Below are 27,920 nucleotides of genomic sequence, written 5' to 3'. Positions count from 1 at the left end.
AAGACTATTTGCTAATTAATGTTACATGTTTGTAATTAATAAAAAAAGTAAATTATATTCTACATGAAGATTACTGAAGTTTTGGTCGGGAGAGAATTTAAATCAATAGAAATTTCTTGAGTGCTCATTCTACTGCTGCTCTGAACAGCTATTAGAATTTTTAATGCTATTTACAGCTTACTCAAAAAGCCAGATAAATTACATTAGTTTGTGAACATTTTATTCTAGCAACAGCAACACACAGATATATTTCTGGTGTTTTAAAATAAATTATTTGAAAGCTACATTAATTATTTTAGGACACCAATATCTGTAAAACTCACCTAGGACTAGAAAAATGTTACTTTTTATTATCACATGTGCCAACTAGTTTCACAACACAGCAAGTACAACAAATAATTGTTTTTTTATGTATATATTCTAAAAATTGTATATAATGTAAACATTAGACACTTCTCATCTTAGCCTAACAAAACTTCAAGAAAATAAAAGATTTTTACAAATTCAAGGGGAAAATCTTATAAAACTGTGTTAAATGTCACGTTTTTTGCATTATTCATGTTACAATCTTCACTAATCAGCTAATGGTTCCTGCTCTAACTTACTGGTTTCTTGCTGCAAGAGTTACTGTTACAGTAGATACAAAATCCTGCAATATTATTCAAATTATTTTGTATGTTGATAACTTCTCTGCACACCTGAGAATCAACTATCATGTTTATTTTAGGAAAATAAGAAAAAATATAAATTGTAACTAAATAAACTCCTACCATTCAGTTATTAGGTTCTTGAGGTTATACATATAAAATATAAAAAATGCAAGTTGAAAAGAACTATTTCTATTAGTAACAGAAAAATGATTTTACATTTAATAGAAGTTTTAGAAATTCACAAATCTTTAGTAGAAATATATTATTAAAAAATATTTTTGATGTAGAGTAGGCTTTCAGAGTTCACTAAAAACTTGCCTTATTTTATAAGAATACACTCACTACATTCAAAGTGATAGTACGTACAATTTAACACACATGGCTCAATGAACTAATGCCATCATACATTTGACATGTTCCAAATAATTATACACATTACAGACTTTCACAATTCAATTACATGACATTATAATTCTGCACCTTTTAACAAGGCAACAGCCTGGTTCATTCTACATATAATAACACTTATATTTCATGCAAAATGAATAAAGTCTGACAGTTTAAACTATTATGTAGTAAACATTTTAATATGCATTACATAAGTTGCTACCTTATGCTCTTAGATTTTTTTCAAAAGAACGATCTAGAGAATTAAGCTAAAAAAATAGCTTAATACCAGATTCCAAAATATCTTCTCGTAGACTACAGAATTTCACAATTCCCTTTCTTATTCCAATACATAAGGGTCCCACTAAACTCTAATGACATGTCTAGGACACCATGATTCGTTTTTATTGTGATATGCGTGAAGTCAAGCCTTACTCAATATCTGAGGATTTAAAATTTATAAATATAACTTCATCATAACAAACTATTTACAAATGTTCTAAGAGAAGAAAAACATTTCATTTTTTTTTAAATACAAGTGTCTTACTGTTTAATATAAAGTTCCTAATAATGCAGCTGGTATTTAAAATTATTACAATTCAACACAATCAGGTAGTACTACACTATGCTTGTAAATAATTCTACTAGTGTCTTACTTCAGGGCCCGGCATGGTCGGGTCGGTTAAGGTGTTTGACTCGTAATCTGAGGGTCACCAGATCAAATCCCCTTTGCATCAAATATGCTCGCCTTTTTCAGCCATGTTGGTGCTATTATGTGATGGTCAATCCCACTATTCATTGGTAAAAGAGTAACCCAAGAGTTGGTTGTGGGTGGTGATGACTAGCTGCCTTCCCTCTAGTCTTACACTGCTAAATTAGGGACGGCTAGTGCAGATAGCCCTTGTGTAACTTTGTGTGAAATTCAAAACAAAACAAACAAACAATCTTACTTCAGTAATATCTCTTTTTTCTTTCAATAAATAAAACGTCTCTGCATCAAGAACTGCCCATACAGGCCTCCACGAACGGTCACTAGATCGCTGTAAAAAAGAAAGGTGGCATTACAGATTTTCAATGGATTCTTTATAAACACTTTAAATTCAGCACTAATCAACTCAAGTTGTGTATTTTATTCAATAAAATTCAAATCTGTGTCAGCCTTAATCTTCTTAAAGCCCAAAGACTATCTTGTTCATCAACCTTAAAAGTGTCCATAATTGGTATGTTAAAAAACCAAGGTACAGAAAAAACAGTCCATGCTGTTCATGATGACCAGAAACCCACTTGAAGTAAAAATGTATCTCAAGGCAGCTGGTATGAGTATTTACACTTTTACTAATAAAACAGAGAATATTTTGATCTTCTAAGTCATCTTCAGGTACCACTGAAAAGGCCGAAACATTGTTCTCTGCTTTATTAGTAAAAGTGTTAATACACATATCAGCCAACTGAGGTACAGTCCATGTTATGATTCAGGATATGTTTATATAATGCAAGTGTTATGTTTTTCCATTATTATCTTTTCCACTGTTCTGTCTTTGTTCAAAGAACTTTAAAAGAAAAACCAAAAACAATAGCTACAATTGCCACAATCAAAAAAGGCAAAATAATTTAAAAAAAATTCCAGTACTGAATAAGGATAAGTCACAAATTTCTAAAATGTATTCTTAAAGGATACACACACAATATGTACATGGCGATATATTACTGCTAGCTTTACTGAAGCAACTTCTATGTGCAAGTGTGAAATGACAAACTGTGATACATGAAGTGTTTCAGACAATAATGCTGTTGATAAACCAAATAAAATATCTGTGTCTGGTAGCAAGACATTTAATTCATCACCAGAGACTGATCCAATGAGTCAAAATGAAACCTGGGTTTCAAATGATGCAAAATATTGCAATCACACAACATTACAAAATGCATTTCTGACACATCTGGTAAATGAGAAGCAAAAATAAAATGCACACTTTATCTTGTCTAATATTTCACGATTCTGAACAGTAAATATACTAATCTGTCCTTCTGTATTAAATTTTGATGATTTTTTTTTCTTAGGATTTAAGTCCTTTATAATGGAAATAACAAAAAGTGGCATTATGTCAAAACTGAATTTTATATAATGTAAAATGTGACTATTTCTATTATATTTCTATATATTTCTATTATATCTATGTTTTTGGTTCCTTAAACAAAAAGGCTTTAGGCAATCTTAAAAGAAAGCATAAATTCAAACTGGAAACCTAATAAAACAAAAATTTCACCCTTAAGTTATATTCACAGGTTTTAAGACTAGTTATTAACATAAAAATTAAGTGCAAACATTTTATTATTAAATAAACTAAAATAATAAGTAATAATAATTTACTTCTGTATTATTGAGTGAGTACAAAAAATTAATATTTTCGTAGTTAGGAAAGAAATAATATTCAATCTCTTGATCACACCATAAAAGTACACAAGACTAAGTGAAACAAATTACATGAAAACTGATTTTTATTTTACAGTTAAAGATATTTTGAAGTACAAAGTAAAATTTACGATAAATATAAGAAAAAATAAGCACACTTTATAAAATAGTTTGCACATGTTAATACAGTACTGTGTCACCACAGATGTGACCCATGCTATCACAGGAAGCAGCTTGTTTCAGCTTCTCAAGCAGTGCTAAAACAAAGACTATCTGCACTAGCCATCCTAAATTTGAGTTGATAGACCAAAGTGTAATTTTGCAACATTATCTGAACCATGGACCCTTGAATTTACACTGCAACCTGCTGTTATACTTGCTCAGTCTAGCAACATGTTTAACTCTTAGTATATTTATTAGATTGACAAATTTAGAAAAAAATTGGCAAGTGCAATGTTACTAAACATAAAGGAATATGTTACAACAATTTTTGCTTGTTTGTAATTAATCACAAATATACACAATTGACTATCCATGCTCTATCCACACAAGTTTAGCAACTTGATTTCTGGCACTGTAAATCTGCAGAGGTACTGCTGTGCCACTGGAGGTCACATTACAGTTTTTAAGGAAGTATATTTCATTAATAAAACAGCAAGGAGATGCAAAGTCCAAGACATACTAATTTCCAAGATAAATTTCTGTAATACAGTGAATAGCATGGCAGATCAGCAGACCCACATGATGTAAAAACACATGCAGGACTGTTGCTAACTTTGCAGATTTTCTATACAGATATGAGAATTACTCTGTTACAGTAAAAAGAATAATGTACACAAAATTAAACTTCACAAATTAAAAAAAACACTTGATGCTCATTTCATAGGCTCTAGAGGTTATTTAGAAAAAAAATTAAATTGTAAGATGAAAATAAGTATTTGTTTTTAACAAAAATTCTCTTTCACTTGTATTGATTTAGTAAAACTTCATAAATTCACAGACAAATCTTTAACAAAAATAGTTATGAAATCTGATATTTTGTTTACAACAAACATGTGGCATTTACAAGCTTGAGAAATTTTAAGAGGATAAACTTAGTACATTAAGTTACCATACAGAGTTATGATTGCTGGATAAATCCAAGGAGGGTCAAAATGATTACTTTCATAATTAATAAACCATTATTCAACATCCTATTTTTCAAAGTTATGATTAAAAAACTACTACCCTTTGTTTACGAAAGTTGTTTACAGTATTCTACAAATGTCTTATTTTTAGATATAGAAATTTAAAATTTATGTATATTACACTGATATTTATCAAGGTTCCAAGATCCTGTAAGAAATGTTTAGTTTCCTAACCGTAATTTGATGCAATGCTAATAGTGCACTATTATCATTACATATTTATCTTCTAGATATTCAAGTGTTCACAGCATTTATCAGTAATAAACCCAAACATTCTTATCAATGTTGGTTTATCACACCCTATTAAAATTATCTGATTCAAATGACAACCATATCTACTGGGAAAGGGGTCACTAAATGTGGGGCCCCACACTGCATCATACTGAGCAATTTAAAAACTGGGTGAAATTATTCATTTTGTGTTTCATTTAATTTTCCTTTTCTTTTTTGAATGATTCATATTTCATCAGGATCTTGCAATCAATAATCATGGACCCATAAGCAAATTAGTGCATAAAATGTTGAGAGAAATGCATCCTAGTAATTCTATAGGTAATTAAAAAAAACTGGAATGTTCTGTACAGAACTTAATATATTGTTATCAGGATGATAAACAGTTACCTTTCCTTCAACAGTCAGAGCTTTGCATGCTAACCAGCCCTGTAGCACCACAGGTTCATCTACTGCTGGTCTTGTTTCAATGGCATGTAGAATTTGTGGAGTCTGGAGAAAAAAAATAAAATACACACAAAAAAGGCAACATAAAACATCATTCCATATTGTTTCATACACATAATGCATATTTCACCCTATTTCAATACTTAATTTTAATACTACTTAGATTAGAATAAATAGAGAATATTGTAATGATTAAATAATTAACATAAAAAAGTTTTGGTTTTGTGTTGCTATTCAGAGAGCATGAACTAATACTAGCATAATTAAAACCAGGAAATAATTCTCAATCTTATTTGATTACCCCATAAATATTATGTTTCTGAAGAAATTCAACTTTTATTAGACTGTCATAACTATAGCCATCAAGGTTATTTATCTACAGTTCTTTGTGCCCAAACGTATTTACAGGTAACCAGCACCTCACTCCTCCTAACAATTTCATGTCACAGAAAAATATTTTTTTAGAAATGAATTAGGATGAGAAACAACAAACTACTGTTGTAATATTAATCAAGAATATTTACAATATTATAACAGAAATTTCATATAAATCAACTCAAGAAAAATTGGAACTTTCCTTCTTTTAAAGACTTGCACCAAAATATTGTGAAGCCAAAGGGACATTAACATTCCCCAAAACTGAAAATGTATTTCCAATAATACTTATCTCAGTTTATAACAGAGCTATTTCTTGATCTTCAGTGTTTCCACTCTTTGCCCATCAAAGAATTGAAAATGCTTGCTCCACGTCTTTATAGCCAATTTGAATGCCTTAGACAAATTGTAATTTGCAAAATCCTTCAACTTTAATGCACCTCCTATCTATGTATTATATATAATGTAATTACCTTTGAGACATGAAGCAGCTTTCAGTTGGAAGGTAGAGAGAGTGCCAGTAGAGACAAGTATTACTGGAAATAAATTCTCGGTTTATGAAAATGCTAACTTCCAAAACATACTTACCATACGCTGATAACACAGCTAGAATTCTATACTAAGAAGGTGGAAGGGCCAGTGCAGAGATGATCCACTCAGAAAGCCCCTGTATAAAACAGGAGTATACCAAGATAAAAATAGTACAAGAGTAGGGAAAGTGAACTACATCTTGAATAGCATATAAGTAATTATCAGTATAAGCCAGCCCCAACTAGAAACCTGAGGTTCCACAACTCAGGGATGGAATTAAGGGGTCATGGTACCTATATTCAAATTCTGGTGGTTAGGGCTATTGGACCACAATGTTATATATACACACACATACTTTTGATTGGATCCCAATTTGTAGTCATAGAGTGATGCATTTTGCACCATCAGAATCACAATAAGTAAGCAAGCAATACCTAAGATGACAAACTTTCTCCTTCACCTGAAGAGGTCCAAAAGGCAACATCCTAGGATAGGAATAATAAGCTGTACCCAACTACAAGAACAGAACTCATTCAGTCTGAAATTATGAAGATTCATTCCTGCTTATGAACCAACTGAACAAGAAGTATTTCACTTGTTCCTGGAATTATGGAGAGGATGTGGAAGCTGTCTTAACCAGGGAACTAGGATGAGACCACTTTGCAGTTGGAATTACGAAGAGATACTGGACTTTCTTCCATGAAAAATACATAAAACTGACATTAATCAAAGAAAGCCCATGCACTCCCTAATCAAATAGTTTTGTCAAATCTGAACTGAAATTATGAGTAGGCTTCCATAGAAGTTGGTGGCACTCCTACCGACATCTGGGAAAAAGCATCCAGGGACCCAAATAGGAAGTCCCCAACTTTGCCCTCTTCTCCAAGAGTGAAGGAATACACTTGAAAACTACAGAGGAAAAGCCTCTGTCTGCTACCACCCCAGCAACTGAAAACTGGGGGTGGTAAGTGGTAAGGACTCCTGAGCTCCACTAGTAGTGTATATGGGTAATACACACTGGGTAGTCCCGAGGAAGAGTGCTTTGGAAACTATGCAATAGGTGAGCCAAGTAGAGAAGATCCAAAGTATGAAAACACAGGTCTCAATGTGTATCTCCTTGAAAAAATATGATACCACTATGGAATTGTCATAATGTATCATGACAATTTTTCTCTCTAACATAGACAGACTTTGAAGCAATGCCCAGTGTACTGTATGGAGTTCAAGGCCGACATAGAGGGTGACTCATTTTCTGACCTCGTACCTTGGAACTCCTGATCTTAAAGATAAGCATCCCATCTCTAGAGATGCATCTGTGAACAGATGGATTTTGGGATGAAGTGTTGGAATAGTTACCCTTATGGTAGTGTTGTTCCAATCCAACTACAATTTGCAATTGACATTGTTGCTCCTTTGTAATGAAACAGGATAATTCAAAGGATTGGCACGTATGATCCACAAGTTGCACAGTGACCATTGAAAGAGCCTCATATATGCTTATTCCAAGGAATGAGAAACTCTAGGGATGCTAATATCCCCAACAGAGAGAACCATCTACACAGTAGGAAAAGAGACGGATGTTAAAACCAAATGGCTCTTTCCATGGCTTGAAATCTGAGGGTGGCTGGTTCAGCAAGACTTAAATGAGAATTGAAAAACATGCCTATATGTACAAGATATTGCACTGATGACAAAGCAAATTTCTCCAGTCTGATAAGGAAGCTAACATCTGTAGCTTATGAAAGGAGAATCAGAGGATGTCATTCTGTTAATTGATTGGATAGAGCTTGTCATACATACGAGGTGTGCACAGGCCCAAGTAATGCAAATGATGAGAAAAAGTTAAAACAATTGCAGAAGTCACAAGGTGCTGATGTAAAACCAAAATGGAAGATTCTTTTCAAGAATATCGAGATAATCATCAGTAACATCAAACTTGATCATCCAGAGCCCTGGTGCAAAGTGCCATCACAGGTTAAGAAAATAATTCATTGTAAAGCAAGGACTTAAAAATTAGTTGAGATAGATCACTGATTGGATGCTAACTTCCTGTTTTCTTGGGGACAATGAATAAATGTAAATAAAATCCTAGAAATATGGAGATTCCGAGTTAGTTATTATATAAGCAGATAGTGCTTTGAAATTATGACATTATGCTATTAAAAATTTATATTTCAGAGCTGAAATTAAAGAAGTAATTTTCACATTTATAAATAGGCAATTTGTTGATACTTAACCAGCATTACCATTTAATAAAAAGAAAATAAAAGCAACATTATAATTTGTGTGTGTGTGTGCATATAAATATATACATATATGAAACACTAAGACATTTATGCTCTACAGAACATAAAAAGCTCAGTACATTTAGTTAAGAAATAAAACATTAATAACAGGATGGGATCTAAACTGACATATTCATTGGCTTTCAAAGAAACTACTTTATCTTATTACTATACGTGTATAACAAAATATTTTTAAATTTTAAAACTGTTTATCCCCTCTGACAAATCACTGTAATTATGTTAGTCTTGGTCAAAGTAGAGAAAAATTTTTAAACATTTTAAGTAACTCAGTTTTTATAGTTTTGATGCACATTTCAATACTTTTTATAGCATAAACTCTCTAAACATGAGGTCAATTCATATGACCAACCACTTGACTTCCGTGTACCTGTTTAGTCTTTTCAGATTTGATACTTCTAACTTTCAGTATATTTTGTATATCTTCACAAAAGTTGGCAGTATATCATTTCATATTATAAGTCTTAAACATACAAAAAAATATTTTTAGTGAAGTAGTTTGAATAAGATAAAATAATATCCATGAATATATATTGAGTATTTGTTTTGAATACTCTGTGTACAAAGTAATTTTTATATTAAAATTAAAAATACTTTTCCTTACCTCAAAAATCTCAAATTTCTTTTGTGTAATTCCAAAACTTGAACATATTTCAAATGTTTTTTTTTCTCAATAAACATTTCATTGTCTATGTTATTTTCTCTAACTCAAAATGGGATCAGTCAATCCGACCGACCTTGTAACCACAAAACAAAAAATCAAAATAAATCTAAATTACCATTTAATTTCTTTCTATAATGACTTCATACTGTAATATAAAACCACATTTATTTTAATTAGCTCTAAGTTCATAACACTATATATTTATCTATAATTAAATTTTATTGCTTTATTGGCCTTCGAACTGTGACTATATGCTTATAAGTTGTAAATCGATCAGGAAATGTGCATCTCCATGTTATGCTATCAAATTACCTTACCCGCAAGCTACTACTAGTAGTACAAGTAGTTTGTATATGTGCCTCATGAAACACTTTATTATTTATCTTATTTATCTAATTTTAACTAACCTAAAAATATCCTTAAGTTTTATTGCTTTTAAAATTATACATAAAAAAAAACATGAGAAACAAGAAATAAAATATTTATCAAATCTTCTCTCTTGCTCTTGGTTGTTGAAGAGAGTTAACCCTATGTTTTATATATACTATTCAGATGTTTGTACTTTGAATGACATTAACATTTAATGGTTCAGAAAATAACGTTATACATCATTTTATAGATGTAACCTTGAGTTTATGTTGATTATAGGTAATATAAAATTAACTGTAAGAGTGAACTATTAACAAATTATGAAAGAGGATGTGACAGAAGGAAGTAACAGGAAAGAACTGATTTTCTATTCAATAGCTCTATAGCCAAAGTAGACAACTATAATAAATGTGCTTTATCTGAGCAATGATGACTTCATAGTTATTTAGGTTTAATTTCGTACTTTTTCAAGGAATGATAACATGCCGAGATGATTTTTTTTAAATATTGCCTTACAGAAGTAAGAACTTAAATTTATATACTATTAAATTACAGATTATTAACTATGGTTTTATGGTATTCTAATTGGTGTAACAAAAAACAGTTTAACAAAATTTTGAATGTAAGACAAACTTTGTGTCATGCTCAGTAAAAAATACTAGGTTGTATAAAAAAGTCACTTTCTTACTCAGATGAAAATTTATTCATATAGGAAAATTTTGATTTACTCCACAAACATGTATGTAGAGATTTAGCTGGCTTTAAATGTACAGTAAGCTTCAGTTTTCCTCAGTAAATACTGTGAAATAGTCATTGTTAATATTCAGATATTTTAAACATTTTTTGTGACATCCATTTTGTTTGATCACTTAATTGTACTTAACAGTAAGGTAAAAATCACAGAACAAATTTTTATTTTCACCTTAAACTAAAAATAACTATTCATTTCAGTGTTCTTTCTTATATCTTTCACCCATTATTTGTGAATATGACCAAGATACCAGATGTAATTTAAATAATTGAATTTCATAAAAGGTCAGTAGATATACCAGTTTAGAGCCTGTCATATTACCAAGATTTTATTTCTTAGCCAAATGCACTGAGTTATATAAAACATCCCGTAGGCATCACATAAGGAAAGCTTGAAGTGAATCTGAAACAACACCAAGAAAACTAAACAAGTAGCAACACATGCTTAATATACAAAAAACAACAACAACAAAGGACTAGCAATTATTTGTACAAAATAAAATCAATAGGTATGAAGTAAATCACTAACAATTTAGAATTTCAAATTAATGAAAACCATTATGACTAACCTTCTCTCCAAAAAATGCTTTAAGTTTCTGAAGTCGATGAGTGCTACTAGGAGTTGACTGCTCACTTAAAGTTAGAAAGAAAAACCAAGACAGCCTCAAATATAATGACAAATTATATCAAACATAAAAAAATCACATGATTGATCTTTTATTAGAGAATCCCTAAAGATAATGTCAATAAAAATTATTTTACAAAACACCAACAGAAAATAGAAGCTATCATTTAAAATTTTGTAAAAAACAAGTTAAAATCATATTTAAAATATAAAGTAGCAGATGTTATAAACTTAAGAGGATTACATAACATCCAATGTTTTTCATATATACTTAAATATTTCATCAGCTGCTCTATGAAGATAAAAAAAACAAGAACAAATTGCACATGGTTTCTTCAAACTACTATGGTAATTAATAATTTAACTGCTATCCACAAGAGAAAAATGTGTGTATATTTAATATTTCTTTTCCAAAAACTTATATATTTTGCATCCTTTGTTAAAATCTATGAAAGTGCTTACTTTTAATAGTCTTGATTTGTCTGGAAATATTTTTGAGGTAATTTGCAATATAAAAATAATAGTAAACACTTGAGCATTTACAGATACATTTTGCAATATTGTATTATCAGGAACAAACTTTTTCATAAAAAAAAAGACATTATATAAATCAATTCCTGAAAACATTATGTAATAATGATTTTTTCTTTTCATTTTCTTTTCTGTACCTGCTCAAAGAATGATCTTCCTCTTCATCACTGTACTCTAAATCAGAGTCCACATGAATACGTTCACCTGCTGTAGCCCTCAAATAGGAAACTCTGCGAGCTACTGGCACTTCCTCACCTGACATCAAAAACAGTAAATTATCAGCATAACAACTTACGATATCTGAATTTAACTTATTCTACACCTCTGGTCTACTCACAACCAATTTACTTTTAAAAGGTTATGTGTGGCACATATTTAACTTTCTCACAGAACACATTGTTTTAAATTAGATTTTATGAACTAAATATATTCATTACAGTTTATACACCAATACCCCTTACAATATCTGCTATAATTTAGTATATCTTACTTCAAAAACCTTGAATGACTGATAGAAGTTCATGTGCTAATGACTGAAATATTATATTTTGAAGTATTCTCAATTTCTAAAAAAATATCACGACTTTGAAATTTAACTTTTTTTTCTAAAACTAATTAAAATTAACTATACCATAAGTTAAAGATATTAAGCTTTGAGAAAAAATTTTCAATTTTCATTTATCTAGTATATTCAACATTGACTAACTTCTAAATTCCACTTCATAGTTTTCTTGTTACCTTTTTTTTTTTTTTTAAACTACAAATGGTTTACATTTTGTGCAAATAACAGGATTTTGTTTACACTATTTCCCTTCCTCTGCAGCATTTTCAAGCTATCTTATCAAGTAAGGAAGCTATTCTACATTTAAATTCTTTTTAGGTAAAAATATTTTAGCATGTGTTTCTTAACACTTTGCAATGCAACCGAAATAAAAAAATCCTTCACTTACAACTTTAATGTATAATTCCTATATTCTTTACAATTACTTTGTTTATTAATTAAAACAAAAATGAGGAAACAGATTAAATAAAGTACTTGTAAGTATGTTATGGGATAGCAGAGAGTATGAAATTGGAGGAAAACTCCATTATTTTACTTTCATGTGCAACTGTATTAAATACAAAGAATCATATGATTCTTAATGGCTGTTTTTGCATGTTCCCTCCCAATGTCAAGTAAAACTTTAAAATACTCTTATTTTATTAGATATTCATTAATTAATTACATACAGGTTATAAGGCTAATTTCCGTAAATAATAACAGACAAGGAATTCTACAGTTCTTAACTGTTTTTGCATGTTCCCTCCCCCCAAAAAATGCAAAACTTTAAACCACTCTTATTATTTTAGATATTCAACAACTACGCTCTAAGCTCTTGTAAAGTAAGCTTCATTAATTGTTTTAGCAAATTACTACAAAAGAGGCTTTAACATATAACCCAACATAAGAAAAAACAGATTAATATCACTAAAAGGACCTAATCAGTGATGACGAGAAACCCACTTGTTGAGAAATTTATATGCAAAAACGGCTCGTTTGGGCTGAGAAAACACTTTACATAGAAGAGCGAACAACGTTTCGACCTTCTTCGGTCATCGTCAGGTTCACAAAGAAAGAGGTAACTGACCGGAAGCTGACCACATGTTTGAAAGGGGTTGTGTAACTGTGTGTCGAAATGTAGAGGGCGGTATTAGATGTTTGAATATATAATTTTATTTATTATATTAATATAGGTATAAAGGCATTCCTTTATATTGGTTTATTTTGGGTTTAAGTTGTTGTATAAGTAAGGCTTCTTTAATTTTACGTTTGTTTATGTTTGTTTCTTTATTTAGTATTTGAGTGTTTTCTATGGTTATGTTGTGTTTATTTGACTTGCAGTGTTCGAAAACGTGTGAAGGTGACTTTTTATGTTCTTTGAATCTGGTTTCCATTTTTCTACTTGTTTCTCCAATATAGAAGTCGTGGCAGTTATCACATTGTATTTTATAAATAATGTTGGTGTGGTGTTTGTCAGTGTAGTTTTTACATAGTATAGACCTCAGTTTTGTGCCGGGTTTTTGAATAAATTTGGTATTAATTGGAATGTCATATTTTGTGACTAATTTTTGCCAAATGTTGGTTATTTTCTGCTGATGTCGGGAATATATGGTATGCAGCAGTATATGGTTTCGTGGTTTTTTGATTCGTGAGCTGTATTTACTTTAGTTGGTTGATTTTGCTTTCTGTCTAGGTGTGTGCGTATAATGTTTTCTACGGCTTGTACAAACGAATCAAAAAACCACGAAACCATATACTGCTGTATACCATATATTCCCGACATCAGCAAACAAATAACCAACATTTGGCAAAAATTAGTCACAAAATATGACATTCCAATTAATACCAAATTTATTCAAAACCCGCACAAAACTAAGGTCTATACTATGTAAAACTACACTGACAAACACCACACCAACATTATTTATAAAATACAATGTGATAACTGCCAATGACTTCTATATTGAGAAACAAGTAGAAAATGGAAACCAGATTCAAAGAACATAAAAGTCACCTTCACACGCTGAACACTGCAAGTCAAATAAACACAACATAACCATAGAAAACACTCAAATACTAAATAAAGAAACAAACATAAACAAACGTAAAATTAAAGAAGCCTTACTTATACAACAACTTAAACCCAAAATAAACCAATATAAAGGAATGCCTTTATACCTATATTAATATAATAAATAAAATTATATATTCAAACATCTAATACCGCCCTCTACATTTCGACACACAGTTACACAACCCCTTTCAAACATGTGGTCAGCTTCCGTCAGTTACCTCTTTCTTTGTGAACCTGACGATGACCGAAGAAGGTCGAAACGTTGTTCGCTCTTCTATGTAAAGTGTTTTCTCAGCCCAAACGAGCCGTTTTTGCATATAAATTACTAAAAGGACCTGAATGATGAGAAACCAGTTATGGCAAAACATTTAGCGTCTTTTACGCTGTGTGTCATTGTGTTATTCCTGCATATTATCTTACTCTAAGACAAACACATATTAATGAGCACCATGAAACTCGAATGGAGAAAGACTGAACTACCGATATAGATTTTTTGTGATATCCTGTTTCAGGACTAGTTTCTTTATCAATTAAAATAATTATTTCATGAAACTTGACAAAAACTGGATGTATGTTTTGTTTTTCTTACAGATGTTTTGCTACAACTTCAATGATATTTACAAAATGTATCTTTATTTTGCTGTTTTGAAGTTAATGTATTATTTACTAAATCTGATAAACCATATAAGCAAAGCTTTAAGATACAGATGATCCAAATTATTAAATGGTGCACCTGCATCTAAATTAATATTTATTTTTGTGCAACCATATAGATTACTTGTATTCAATCCACTGCATGGACATGAACTCCAGATTTTACAGTTTTATTTGAAAACTTACTGCTGGCTAATCAGGTAACTAAAAATCCTTTCTAACATAGTTTAACTGAATACTTATGAAAAAGCAATGGATTTAAACTAACAATGCTCTAATAACATTTTGTAAAATTCATTATTCTTGTCTCATGAGCTAATTATCTAGTCAGAAATGCACATTATTGACACACTGTATAGTATGATCACATACAAGTCAAAGAATGTTAAGTGTCAAACAACTATCTTTTTAGTGATACTTGAGATTTCTATTTGTTTCATTTTAATTATAAAACAAATATTACTCGAAAACTAAAATTACGGTGCCAATTAAGCACTAAATTAGCAATACTTTTCATTTACAGTTAATATACTATATATATTACCATAGAAGAAATATGAAGACACATGAGCGACTTGTATGGATAACATCAGTGTATACTCCATGACCAAGAAACAATGCAAGACAATGATATAACAATTTTAGACTTTGCTTTAAATTATCAAAAGTACAGGAAAAAGTAATGTTACAAAACAAGATGCAAAGAGGAAATTTTCTGTTGTAGTGTAATACACTGAAACGAAATTGTGGTATTCTAGTCAGATCCTTACTGCTAAATTTCAATATAAACATGCTGCCTAACTGAATACTTATATATATCAAAGTATGAACTGATCACACAGTTCTTTTTTACTTGATAATTTTCTGAGTTCAACAGTATTTCTTCTATTAAAAAACATTTGAAGCCTATATGACAAGTAAAATGCATCTAGCTTCACTGACCAATAGGAGGTTTCTTTCTGAGGACAACTCCAGGTGGACTTGCAGATGTTGGAGGTTGAGGGAATACAGCTTTATCATCATCTACAATATCTTCTTTTTTTACCACATCATTTGTATCTATTCAAAGTGAAAAACAATTTACTTAGAAGGTATGATCATAACTCAATGCTTTCTAAAATCACAAAAGAAGGTACACTGTATTTGATCTTGTAACAGATTTTATTCGGTAATAAAAACCATGATAAACTTTACAAAATGACAATATTGACAACATAAGTAACTAAATGATAGTACGGCTTTCAGTTGTAACACTAGATCAAAGATTTTTGTCAGTAAATAAGTTAAATACAAAACTATTTCTAAAAATAGGTCTTTATATGATAATGAAACATACCTGAAAACACTAACTGACTACCTGAACTTTGAAAGATTAATTTAAAGGTTTATATTTCACATAAGTTTGTTCTGGTAACTTTTATAATATTCCTGGGGTCTTCAGATGTAATCTTTATTGACATTTAGCAAGTAATAAATACTTCAAGCAAGAACTTGGTACATAGTTCTATATAATTTTTGCAGCAAATACAAGACTTAGTGAACCAGAATACAAGATGTTATATCTACTAGTGAAGTCTTGATAAAAACTTTCTCAAAATTTGTTTTTTAGTGTTTTACATTGAATATATATACATGTAGAATTATGATGTTTTTAATTTTCAAACAAACATTGTCAAAAGTTATAAGCACAAATGTCAAAGTGTAAGAGTAGTAAAGATAACTGGAGGAATATTGAAACTGATTTAGTTTCCAGGAATTTATTTGAGAAATAATTTTAACCAGATGAATTAATTTTTTAAATTAACATTGCAAATTATGCTTCACATTATAAGCAGTGCATTATTGGAGTCATATTGGAAACAATCAAGTTACATTTAATGACAAAAACTTTGAATCCAAGAACTGATTATTTAAAATATTTTGTGTTTACATAAATGTAGAATTTAGCAGTATTTTAGATATTATAGTCAAACATATAACTTGACCAACTGCATTATTATGATTGACCATTCCAATGATCTTTGATATTAACCTTCAGGTTTTGGCTAAGCAGTAAATTATAAAACATTTGTGGTATTAATTGAGGAAAGGTTCTATTTTAGTAAAAGCCACAAGTGACATCACATGTACCACTGTGACAAGTAGTGTAACATAAAATTAGTACTACAGCCTTGCTCTACTTCCATTCTAACTATAGTTAGAGCTATTAAAAGTAACTGTTAACTATGCATGCTGTTCTTGGATGGTTAGTTGTTGATGCATGCAAAGCAAATTATGTTCTTATAACCACTGTTACAGTAAACTCATGAGCACTGCAAAATCATTTATTATTTCCAACCAAGTAAGAATATTTTTTCTTTAAATGAATAAGCCTTTTATGAGTGAAGTGTAATGAAATGAAAAAAGAATGTTTTAAATTTTCCAATAAATTTTTCTCATTGTCTACAATGTTTTTGTGTGATGATATACTGTAATACATGACTAATTTAATAAAATAACAAAAAAATCATTAGGATTAAAAACCAGTAACAATTAAAAGGACATTTCTGTTTAAAGATTAACTTTTCACAAGTGCCTCCATTAAAATATGCTGTACATACGTTTCTACAATTTGGCTGTCCTTGTTGAAGAGATACAAGTATCAGACTGCTACTATTCTATTACACCTACTTAAAGTACTATAAACATACATGCCCCCTGCTAGTACAGTGGTAAGTCTATGGATTTACAATGTTAAAATCAGGGGTTTGATTCCCCTCGGTGGTATCAGCAGATATCCCGATGTGGCTTTGCTATAAGAAAACACACACACAAACATGCACTTCAAAGTTGTATCATAATTGACACACATGCACTAAATAAAATACTAAAACTTCAATGGTTTTGCCTAAAAAGTAACAGAAATCCTCATGACAGTTTATTTGTTTTTATTATTTGACTGATTAAATCATCTCTGTTGTTTTCACTGCCTAAATATGAAGAGAGTTATGTCTGGAACTTACTGCATACTAAATTATTACTTTTAAGAAATACAAAAATGTGTCCCATTTGAGATCATTACATTCTTTCCAGAAACTTTTGAGGTCATATGCCAGTTTCAATGGATGCTCAGCAAAGTAATTCACAGCTGTCTTCTCTTCACACATTAAAATATTTTAAGCTCAAACAAAAATGCAGATAGATTAAAATTTATTCTATTAATGTTTCTTTCAAAGATACATCCACTCTTCTCTTCAACAAGTGAGCTCAACTTTTTTTTAGCATATTTGTCAGTTTTATCACAGTTAATTGAAAAATTTCAGCAATGACAGCATATTCAAAACCAGGACTGGCAATGATCAGACAGGTTTGTGGCAGTAGGGACAAATTATGACACTTTTATAAAATAAAAGATGCTGTTATTCTTGATAAGATTTAAAAAACTTTGACTGTGTCAACTTCTCAGTTATATTTCTTATGTGGGAAAGGTAAACTTCTCTGATGCTTTTAAACTTTTCCTCTCTTTTGTAAGATATTATATAATCAATTTTCATAAAATACTAAAGACTGTCCTCGAAACAGTTCTCCTTGGTTACATCTCAAAATGATTTTTAAAAAATCCACAAATAAGAAGGAAAATGTTCCTTCTTATTAATGTTCAAACTAAACTTGATGTACAAAGTAGATGCATACAAAATTAAAATTTACAAAATCTATCCAAGCTACAAAAACCATTGAAAAATTACACAATAATTTTAAAATTTGTTAAATGGCTTGTTTCTTTCATATCTCAAAATTAAATTTGCTGTCAACTGTTCTAAAGATATAAAAATTTAGTTTAATACTTAAAGTATTATGAAAAGTCTCTTGTTCAAGTTCCTGAATACTAAACTATAAATTACATAAATGCCCTTAGAACAAACTCATTAAAATGTCTTACCAAGCAAAGTTAACTGCTGTTCTTTTTCTTTATTGCTGGATAATGGAGTACCTAGACTAGAAGACAAATTTTTCTGGGAAAATTCTTTAAATCCCTTCCATGCTGCAGGATGAGACTTCAGTGATTCCATTCGATGAGGTTTTGGTAAAGCTCGATGGTAATGGCTTGATGGAGTAGAGGTTTCACTGTCACTCATTACTTCTCTTTGCTGAAATTTGGCAGCTCTAACAGCCACAATAGGATGATGAGGAGACATTCTAGCTAACTCACTTTTGTGAAGATTGATACGTTCTAACTGTCTGGCTAGCAAGTAACTAGGCTCAAACTGATGACGCCTTTGAGCTACCAGATGCAGCGAGGAAACATGTTGGGCTTCTCCATCAGGAGTTGAACGAGGACTGGATGGCTCACTCAGAGTATCCAATATTCCTTCTGAACCTTGACCTCCATGGGGATGACCTTGCACTGACATGGGATAATGTACAGAGCTGAGAACTGGTCTACCTGTTCTTTCTCCTCCCATGGCCAAGAGACTATGACTTTCAACACCTTCAGACATACGCCTATCTATTACTTTTTCATGTAATGAATTCATTGTGCTTTTGCTTTCTCTGTTTCTACTCTCTGTCAGAGGTATGAAGGACTGTTCAAAAACAGGATCAGTAAGCTGCAGACTTTGGCTATCTGTGCAGTTGTAGGCAGTTCTATCAGATTTATTGCTTTTGACTCTAGCTGGAAGTTCTCTCTTTTTTTTAAAAACAAAATGAGGAGGCCCTTGTTGATGGGAATGAACAAAAGAACCATTCACATGACCTTCTATATCAAAGAGATTCACAGGGTCTTTTGAAACTTCACTTGGTTTATGTGAAATATTTACAGCTGATGAGGAAGCTGTTTCTCTTACCCTGAGGTGACTATAATCATTCTCTTTACCAGTGTCCCTAATTACATGAGATATATTCTGAGTACCAACACTAGATAATTTAGTTGCAGAATCTTTATGTTGAAACTTTTCAATATTTTCAATGTTATCTTTTGACTCCTTCAGAGAAAACTCATCTTTTTCAAATTTTTCTTCAGCTTTAGGATGATCACCCATTCCAAGCACAACTTTCTGGTTGTTTGGAATGTTGGGAGGAATCCTCTCCACAGGTTGGTAGGCTGAACTGGAAAAATACTAAATAAAAATAACATGTAAATATATTAAATATACTTGATAAAAAAACAACTTTAACCTTCAGAAAAAAAGTAATACTTTAATACACTAATATTTTGATTTGAATTTTAGCAGTGTACCTAATATTAAGGACATAAAATTGGGCTTAAATTATTATTCATAATAATTACAATAATTAGCCTCAAAATATCATACATGAAACAAATTGTTTGATTAAATTCTAACAATGTCTTAATTTGTCATGTAGATTATAAATGCCGAGAATTTTAAGCTGTAACATTTGACATGGGAAAACAAAAGTTGTAAAATATATATGACAAGGAATTGATTTTTGTACAGAAAACATATGTAAACACAGCTTAAGCAAAAAATATTCTGTTTTCACAGAATTTGATTTTTGAAATAATATTCATATGGGCAATGTCATAGTTATTGATGCAATGTTTAACCACAGTATTATTAATACAGTTGTTAATTACATGAATTAGTTCTTTAATGTATACACATTGCATTCTTATTTGTCAGATGTTTCTCAAAAGACAATGATATAATATTTTATAGATTAAAATAAAATTAGATTCACATTTTCTATAATTATTAAGGAATACAATACAAAGAAAGCTCATGATTGTATTGTTCATCAACAGTGACAATGTTTAAAATGTCTCCTATTGAGATATCTTAAATACCCAACATATTCAACCTCTCTATTGATGATAAAAGTACCATCCATGATCTTCTGTAGTATATTGGATTAAACTACACAGGACAGTCCTACAGATGCTTTTTCTCATGATGGCAAAGAAACACATCTACAAGTGATGTGGCTAATCTTGACCCCACAAGCAAAATCAGTTTGTTTTTTTGTAGCAAAGAATTCCTAAACCATATTTGGATACAATGCATTTTCTTAGTACAGTGTTTTTGAGGGTTAAGTAAGAATCTGACTTGAATAATACTGATAGGCTTGCCTGGTTACTCTAAAATGAATTGGTGAACCTTAGTTCCTAATGACTAAGTTTCTGGGATACAGTTTGAGGTACACATTAACCCGTTGATTGCCAAGTATTTCAGCTGCTACAATACAACTCTAATGTTTCTTCATTTTGTAACTTTTTCGTGACACCATTTTGGATCGAAAGTAAAACAATTCGTAAGTAGGTCAAATGCATGTATGGTGCTGACATCTAGCACTGAAGTTGAGTATTACTGAGAACGAATTAACTCGTCCGTGGCATTGTGTCACTAATCAGCTTGGACGAGTTATCTCGTCTACAGCACTGAACAAGTTAAACATTAAAAATCAGTAATAAATTAAAAATACCTTTCTCACCTTTGCATGAAATACTGAGTTCAGTATTCAAAACTGGTCTATCAAGAACTGATACAATTATCAACATTTCATAAAACTATAGCAGAAGTAAAAGTAAGTGTGCTAAAATAGTAAACATTTATGAATGAGGATAAAATTACCATAATAAATTTTTAATAAAATAAAATAAAAAATTTTAATTTAAAAGAAATGAAAAGATTTAGTTTAGTTTGAATTTCATACAAGGCTACCTGAGGGGTATCTTTGCTAGCTGTCATAATTTAACAGAGACAGAGCTAGCCAACTCCCCCACTAACTCTGGGGCTACTCCTTTACCAACAAACTGCGAGAATGATCATCACATTATAATGTCCACATAGCTAAAAGAGCAAGCATATTCAGTGTGACTGAGATTCAAACTTGCAGACTGCAAGTACCTTAAAATCCAGGTATTGTCAGATCAAAATTAAAAGAAATAAAGCTTAATGATTGTTTGTTTCTGAATTGTCCGCAAAGCTACTCAAACGCTATCTGCATTAAGCGTCCCTAATTTAGCAGCACAAGACTTGGGGGAAGGCAGCTAGTCATCACCACCCACTGCAAATTTATGAGCTACTCTTTTACCAACAAATAGTGGGATTGACCATCACATTGCAGTTAATCAGCAACACCTATAGCTAATTCTTGGACTACTCTAATCAATGAATGCAATTTGGTTTTCACTGTTATAATACAAACACTGTATCAAAGTTTAGAGCATGACTTTGACAACTAGACAAAAATCTATGAACCCCTTAAATTCAGAGTCCAACTTGATAAACATTATGTCATGCCCAGTCCAGATGAATTAGATAAAGAAATATTTAAAAAATTATCTGAATAGTTTAAAACAATTGTTTAAATTGATTCCATAAAATGAGAAGTCAAAATGTTTTTTTAATAGTGATAAAAGCAAGGGTGAAAATAATTATATAACCTTTCATAATTACTTATCTAAACCAAGTCTTAACTATTCATCTTTTAATCATCAAATTGATGTATAAAACAATTTGCATTTCACACAATACAGACAGATTACAAAACTACATGTCTATAAAATGAACAGCATTAGTAAATAAAGTATGCTTATTTTTTGATAAATACTATAACAAAGTAACTTACAACAAAAATTAAACATTAAGCTTTATCATTTGTGTATGTTTCACTAATTTCTCCTATTATTACAATGCAGCTGAATATACATTTTTCTTTAATGTAGCCATTTTAGGATTACTCAAAATGTTAATTGCCAAAAATATAAGCAACACACTTTTCAAGCAGATTGACCATCAACATCATTATAAACTAAATTATAAACTCCTTAAAATATTGTTCTAACTAATACAGGTCATTTAGCAAAGGTTTTATAATCCTCTTTTTTGTGCCTTCATTAACTTACAATGCAAGTATGTAAGTACTTGTAACTAAATAGTGCTAACACTATATCTACTAATACATCTATATTTGACCCAGACAATTTTCAATACTGAACTAAGACTAATAAGGAAAGGGAAGAGAGAGAGAGAGAGAAAAAAAAGACATGAAAACACACCCACACAATACATAAAACAGATATTCTAAGAATTGTTTAAACCAGAAAATATTACCAATTGCAAAATGTCCTCTTCTTTTGGCACAACTAGCAACTCCAAGCTTCTGCTGCTGGGAAAATAATAAAATTTAAAACTAATAACAATACACTTACTTGTACTTCAGCTCAAAATTTAATGCATATTCTAAAAAGAGACATAAAACTTAGCTTCACACTAACATCAAAATTAATTCCTTCAAACACTTATCTTGATTTCCCTAGAACAGAGATTCTCAAAGCATAGTATGTTACATGAAGGAATTACTGTAAAAATAAAATTTGTAATAAGCCCAATATCAGCTTTACAAGTATATAAACACTATTCTCCTCTATTCTAGACTCTCCCTATACCTGCATAGAGTTACTAATGGTTTATTATGTTTTAAATTACAGAAATCACACCACATATTCTTCATTTATGCAAGAAAAAGAAACAATCTCATCTTTCCTATTGATGAGTAGGTGGTAAAAATATTAATATTTGCTACAAGGTTTTTTAGTATTTTTAAGATCAGACCTATCTTTGTGCTTTTAAAAAAAGCTTAAATGAAATGTGCTCCAACAAGCCTGAATAGTTTGAGAACTATTGGAGTAAAGTAATATATTAAGAAAAGTCATTATTAAGCACAATCTTCCTGTTAACTTTTATTTATTACAATTTATAATTAATGAAGATGTATTTTTCTTCATCCAATATATGATGGGTACCAGATAAAACCTATATGTGAAAATACTTATCTACAAAAATCAATTACATCTATCATCCCATCACATTTTTTAAAAGACAAACTTGTTTACCGATGATAATATTAAAAGAAATTTATATTAAAAAACTGCTTATTTTGCATTATTGTTATACTTCTCAAAACAGTAAAAATTATTGCACCCTAATTATCTGATTAACATGGCTCTTAGTGAAATTAAAAAACTCTTAATAAGCCTTTCATATATGAATAAGCATATACCACAGTTGGCCTGATATTAGTTAGCATGAATTGTCTTCACGAAAGATTACTTTTAAAGTAAAATCTCTTTGTATAAAACTGTCATAAAAAAACGAAAAATAATTTTGCTCAAAGATGTAAAATCAAACAAGATTATAATCCTCTACGAACACATTTCCAACCAAGGTGGTCAAATAAAATTAGAAAAGTTAAGTTTCTGTTCAAAGAGCAAGACATTTGTTCATAAAGATTAATATATGCAACAGGACCACAGATGAGTTGACAATTAAAGCATTACTAGCAAAACAGTATGTCAAGTACCCAATGTTAAGAATAACCCAGATGTAAAGGTTAGGAGTAAGGCAGAGAGATTAAGATTAGATGTAACAGATTATATATTACTCCAAAGACAGATAAGGCATGGAAATGAAGCACTTCTTGTACCTTATACAACTGTGTGAAAGCCTACACCAGTCAGATTTGAAAAAAAACTCATTTACATTAAAAGAATGATATGTAGAAATTTTGCTCAGCATCAAAATGTAATAAAAATGATATGGCTGATATTTACAGCAGTGACAGTGAGTTCACTCTAAGAGTAAACATTACAAATCAGAGATTATGGAAATACACAGCTTCTTTGATTGCACAATTACAGTTTAATATATAATTAGAAACACTCTTAAAAATAAGAAATTGGACACTTTACTTCATTAAATGATGTAATATGCATGTTTATTTTGTTCATTATTTAATCTTGCATTGTGTTTGAAAAGGTGAAATGAAAATTCTGCACAATTACAAAAAAGTGTCTTTTTTAATGTCTTCCTCAAAATGAGATGTGGGATATTTAGTTATGCTATTAACAATAATTTACTCAAAACAGCTTCTGTTGTATCATTTGAAGCTTTTATAATAGCTTTTCTTTACACTACAAATTGTAACCTCAATCTGTTCAAAAAGTCCGATTTGTATTTTTATCTAAATAAAACCAAGCATGAAACAATAAGCTAATATCTATGTTTATCCCGATACATGAACTGTGCGATCCTTCAGCCTACATTTATATTTGAAGCATACTTTGAATGGAAAATGTTTATAAATAAATGCAACCAGATGTGCTGAATTCCAGGTGTTTTATCTGCACTAGTTGTTCCTTAATCTTGTGACTACCTTTTGTGTTGTTACCAAAACAAAGGCTTTCATTGTCACATCTATCTTCTTTTGAGTTTTTGTTATTTTGTTTTCCACATGCCTGTTTTTTTTTCCTGTGTCACTGGTATTCTTATCTGGTATTGCTTCTCTCAAACAAACTTCTGTATTAGGTTTCTACTTGTTTAAACTTCCAGTGGTTGGTTCTAAGTCTAACCTTACATAAAACATTGGCAACTGTGGTTAACAAAGTACTTTTGAACAAAATGTGAAGAGATTTTTATTCAGTTATGTTCCAGATACAAGATTAACATCCTGGATTTGGATGTGCATCTAATTTTAGTACTTACAGGATTCTGATTGCAAAACAAACGGACAAGAATCACTTACAAATATTTCAAACTTTGAGTAATACTAAAACAAAATCAAACAAGAAAAACGTAACAGAAAACAAAGTTTGTAACGAAAAGAAAGGTAGATGGTCCAAGAATCTTCCTGTATATTAGTTTTACAAAATAATTTTAATATTATGTAATCATTTAATCATTGTCACAAAAAGAAAATACTAATATTCTGCTTTTCATCCAATTACTTTTGTGACACTAATAACAAAATGTAAAAACAATATTGAATTCAGCTAGAAACTGCAGTTAATATTATCTACATTTTAATAAACATATAGTAGTACATATATATTATTTTTCGAAACAAAGGGAGCAATACATTTTGTGAGAATCTTTCTTGTAGATCAGTTTAGTGGCTTGATATATTTTAAAGTTCCTTATATTAAAACTTTGGTGGTAAATTTGCAAAAATTCAAAAATTGAATGTAAATTACTCAATATAAAATTGTCATTGCTCAGACAAACCATATGTTTTATAACCTTCAACTTTGGTTACAGAGCTACTGAATTAAAAACAGACCTAAACTACAACACCCACCTGTTGCATCCTCTATTTCAGGATTTGTTAAGTTCTCTCATATTTAACTATATGTAACCTATAACCAATAGAAAGTCATGGTTTTCATCTATCAAATGACATTTTACTATATAGTGTTCTGAATAGATAAGCATCAATTTTACTGATAATACAACTCTTGATTCATGTAGGAATCACAATGGCTGGCTTGGGTGAATTTGTAATTGCACTTGCCACCAAGTTAGACAGACAGAAAAACTGCTTCTTAAAGGAAATTGTCTGATTTTTGCATGTTATCCTAAGTTCTTTGATGAATTATTTAGCTAAATAATTATTTTGTGCAATACGACCATTAGTATAAGAAAATATGCTTAAGTTTTACCAACAATCAATACCAAGAAACAGAAGTTCCAATAAGTACTTTATTTCTTGTTTTCCATGTTTATTCTTTATTTACTATAAGAAAAGTAACTAAATTATAAAAATATGGATCTTTATATGGCAGTTAAGATCAGATTATGTAAAATAAATAATATAAAAAAATGTCATGAGTCAAATGTGAGCAACTTGTAGCTCATGGTAATGTAATTCAGAAGTGTAATGTGAGCTGCATGTGCTTCAAGTGATTTACAACTTATAATGGCATGGATAGTAGTAAGACATGGTTCACAGGGCAATCAAACAATAAAATTTAAATATAAATAGATGTACACTGTTACAAGTTTAAAGCTACTTAGAATAAATGAATGTAGCTTCATGTTACAATTTTAAACCATTCTAGAAAGAACAAACTTATTTAAATTTATTTCTTTTGTGTGTGTGTGTGTGTGTGTGTGTGTGAGAGAGAGAGAGAGATTACAAAATCAGTCAAATTGAATGATCCCAATTTGAGATAGGGTAGAAACAATAACAGATAAAATACAAAGTTTTACTGAAAAAAGTTAGGAGGTTTTAATGATTACACAATGGAAACTTGAGATGAGAAAAAGTATTTTTAAACTTAATGTGAAAATTACTTCATACAGGGACTTCTTCAAAACAAATGCTCAAAATATTCATGGATAACTATTATTACAAATACTTCACTAAAAGTGATTTTTTTTGTAAGTGAAAAACTTATAATTTTAACTGTGAAACTCCCAAATTTTGTAAAGATATGCACACCATACTGAAAGTTAGAAGTATCATATCAATGAAGACTTTAAATGAGTACAAAGAGGTCATGTGGTCAGTCAACTTGACCATGCCCATGTTGAAAGAGTCAATAGTTTTCTCAGAGGTTTCTATACACATTCCCTTTTCTATAAACATTTGCTGACCATTTCATTACTTATCAAAATTGAATTATATTATGTATATTTGAAGTTAAATACTCTAACAGATCAAAGTAAGCTGCAACACAATTAGTCTTACATAGAATGTAAGTGGAGGCCTAGAATGTAATTTGATGTAAACATTAGATAATGCAAAGTACAAAAACATTTCTCCAGAAAAACTAAACCTGAAGTTCTGCATTAACTATAGTTTAATAGATTAGAGAGCACATTTCATTTATTGCTTTCACAATAATATGGAATCAGTACTTGTTTACAAGATTGTGAAACATATTTCGTCCTTACTGTCCGTGTTTCTTATCTTAAAGTTCATTGAAGCTAATATTAGTTTACTGTTAAACATAGCTCAGCTTCCACTCACTTGGTCTGAAACTTTAAAACTAAGCATACACTACAACTTAAATTTACAAAAAACAGGTCATTCTGACAGAAGTATTTTACTTCAGGGATATTTTTTTTGTTTTGGGCTTATTTTAAATGTGCACCATCATTAAGTAATATTAATTATAATCACTATAACTGTTTAATAAAATTCACCCAAGTTTCAACAATCAATAAAGCTACACAGCATTTGGCTAATTTATGTTGTTTCAATTACTTTTGATATCAGTTTGTAACTCTTTGTTTCAGTTTTATATCACTGAAATTATAAGAATGAAAGACTAAAGTTACGCATAAGCCACTTTTATCAAGCTTTTAATCACTAAACTTATCAGTTCTGAAAAATGTAACATTCATGCTAATAACTTTCTTTTCTGAATTATTTAACAAATAAGGTGTTTAACATACTAAACATAGA

General features: G+C 30.3%; 1 protein-coding gene across 1 annotated transcript in view; it reads right to left on the bottom strand.

The window, feature by feature from the left end:
- LOC143251635 (rho GTPase-activating protein 23-like) overlaps positions 1–27,920 on the bottom strand; it is a 102,506-nt gene that overhangs the window by 23,765 nt on the left and 50,821 nt on the right. The window contains exons 6-12 of the mRNA XM_076502900.1: positions 22,787–22,841; positions 18,652–19,828; positions 15,675–15,791; positions 11,601–11,718; positions 10,877–10,940; positions 5,259–5,360; positions 1,988–2,077 (exon numbers count right to left, since the gene is read on the bottom strand). Coding sequence (XP_076359015.1) covers positions 1,988–2,077; positions 5,259–5,360; positions 10,877–10,940; positions 11,601–11,718; positions 15,675–15,791; positions 18,652–19,828; positions 22,787–22,841 — 1,723 coding nt within the window. The remainder of the gene's footprint in view (positions 1–1,987; positions 2,078–5,258; positions 5,361–10,876; positions 10,941–11,600; positions 11,719–15,674; positions 15,792–18,651; positions 19,829–22,786; positions 22,842–27,920) is intronic.

This window comes from Tachypleus tridentatus, chromosome 6 (assembly GCF_004210375.1).
Source record: "Tachypleus tridentatus isolate NWPU-2018 chromosome 6, ASM421037v1, whole genome shotgun sequence".
NCBI classification, from domain to species: Eukaryota; Metazoa; Arthropoda; class Merostomata; order Xiphosura; family Limulidae; genus Tachypleus; species Tachypleus tridentatus.
Note: the sequence above shows the minus strand (reverse complement) of the source record. Positions and strands in the feature narration are given on the sequence as shown.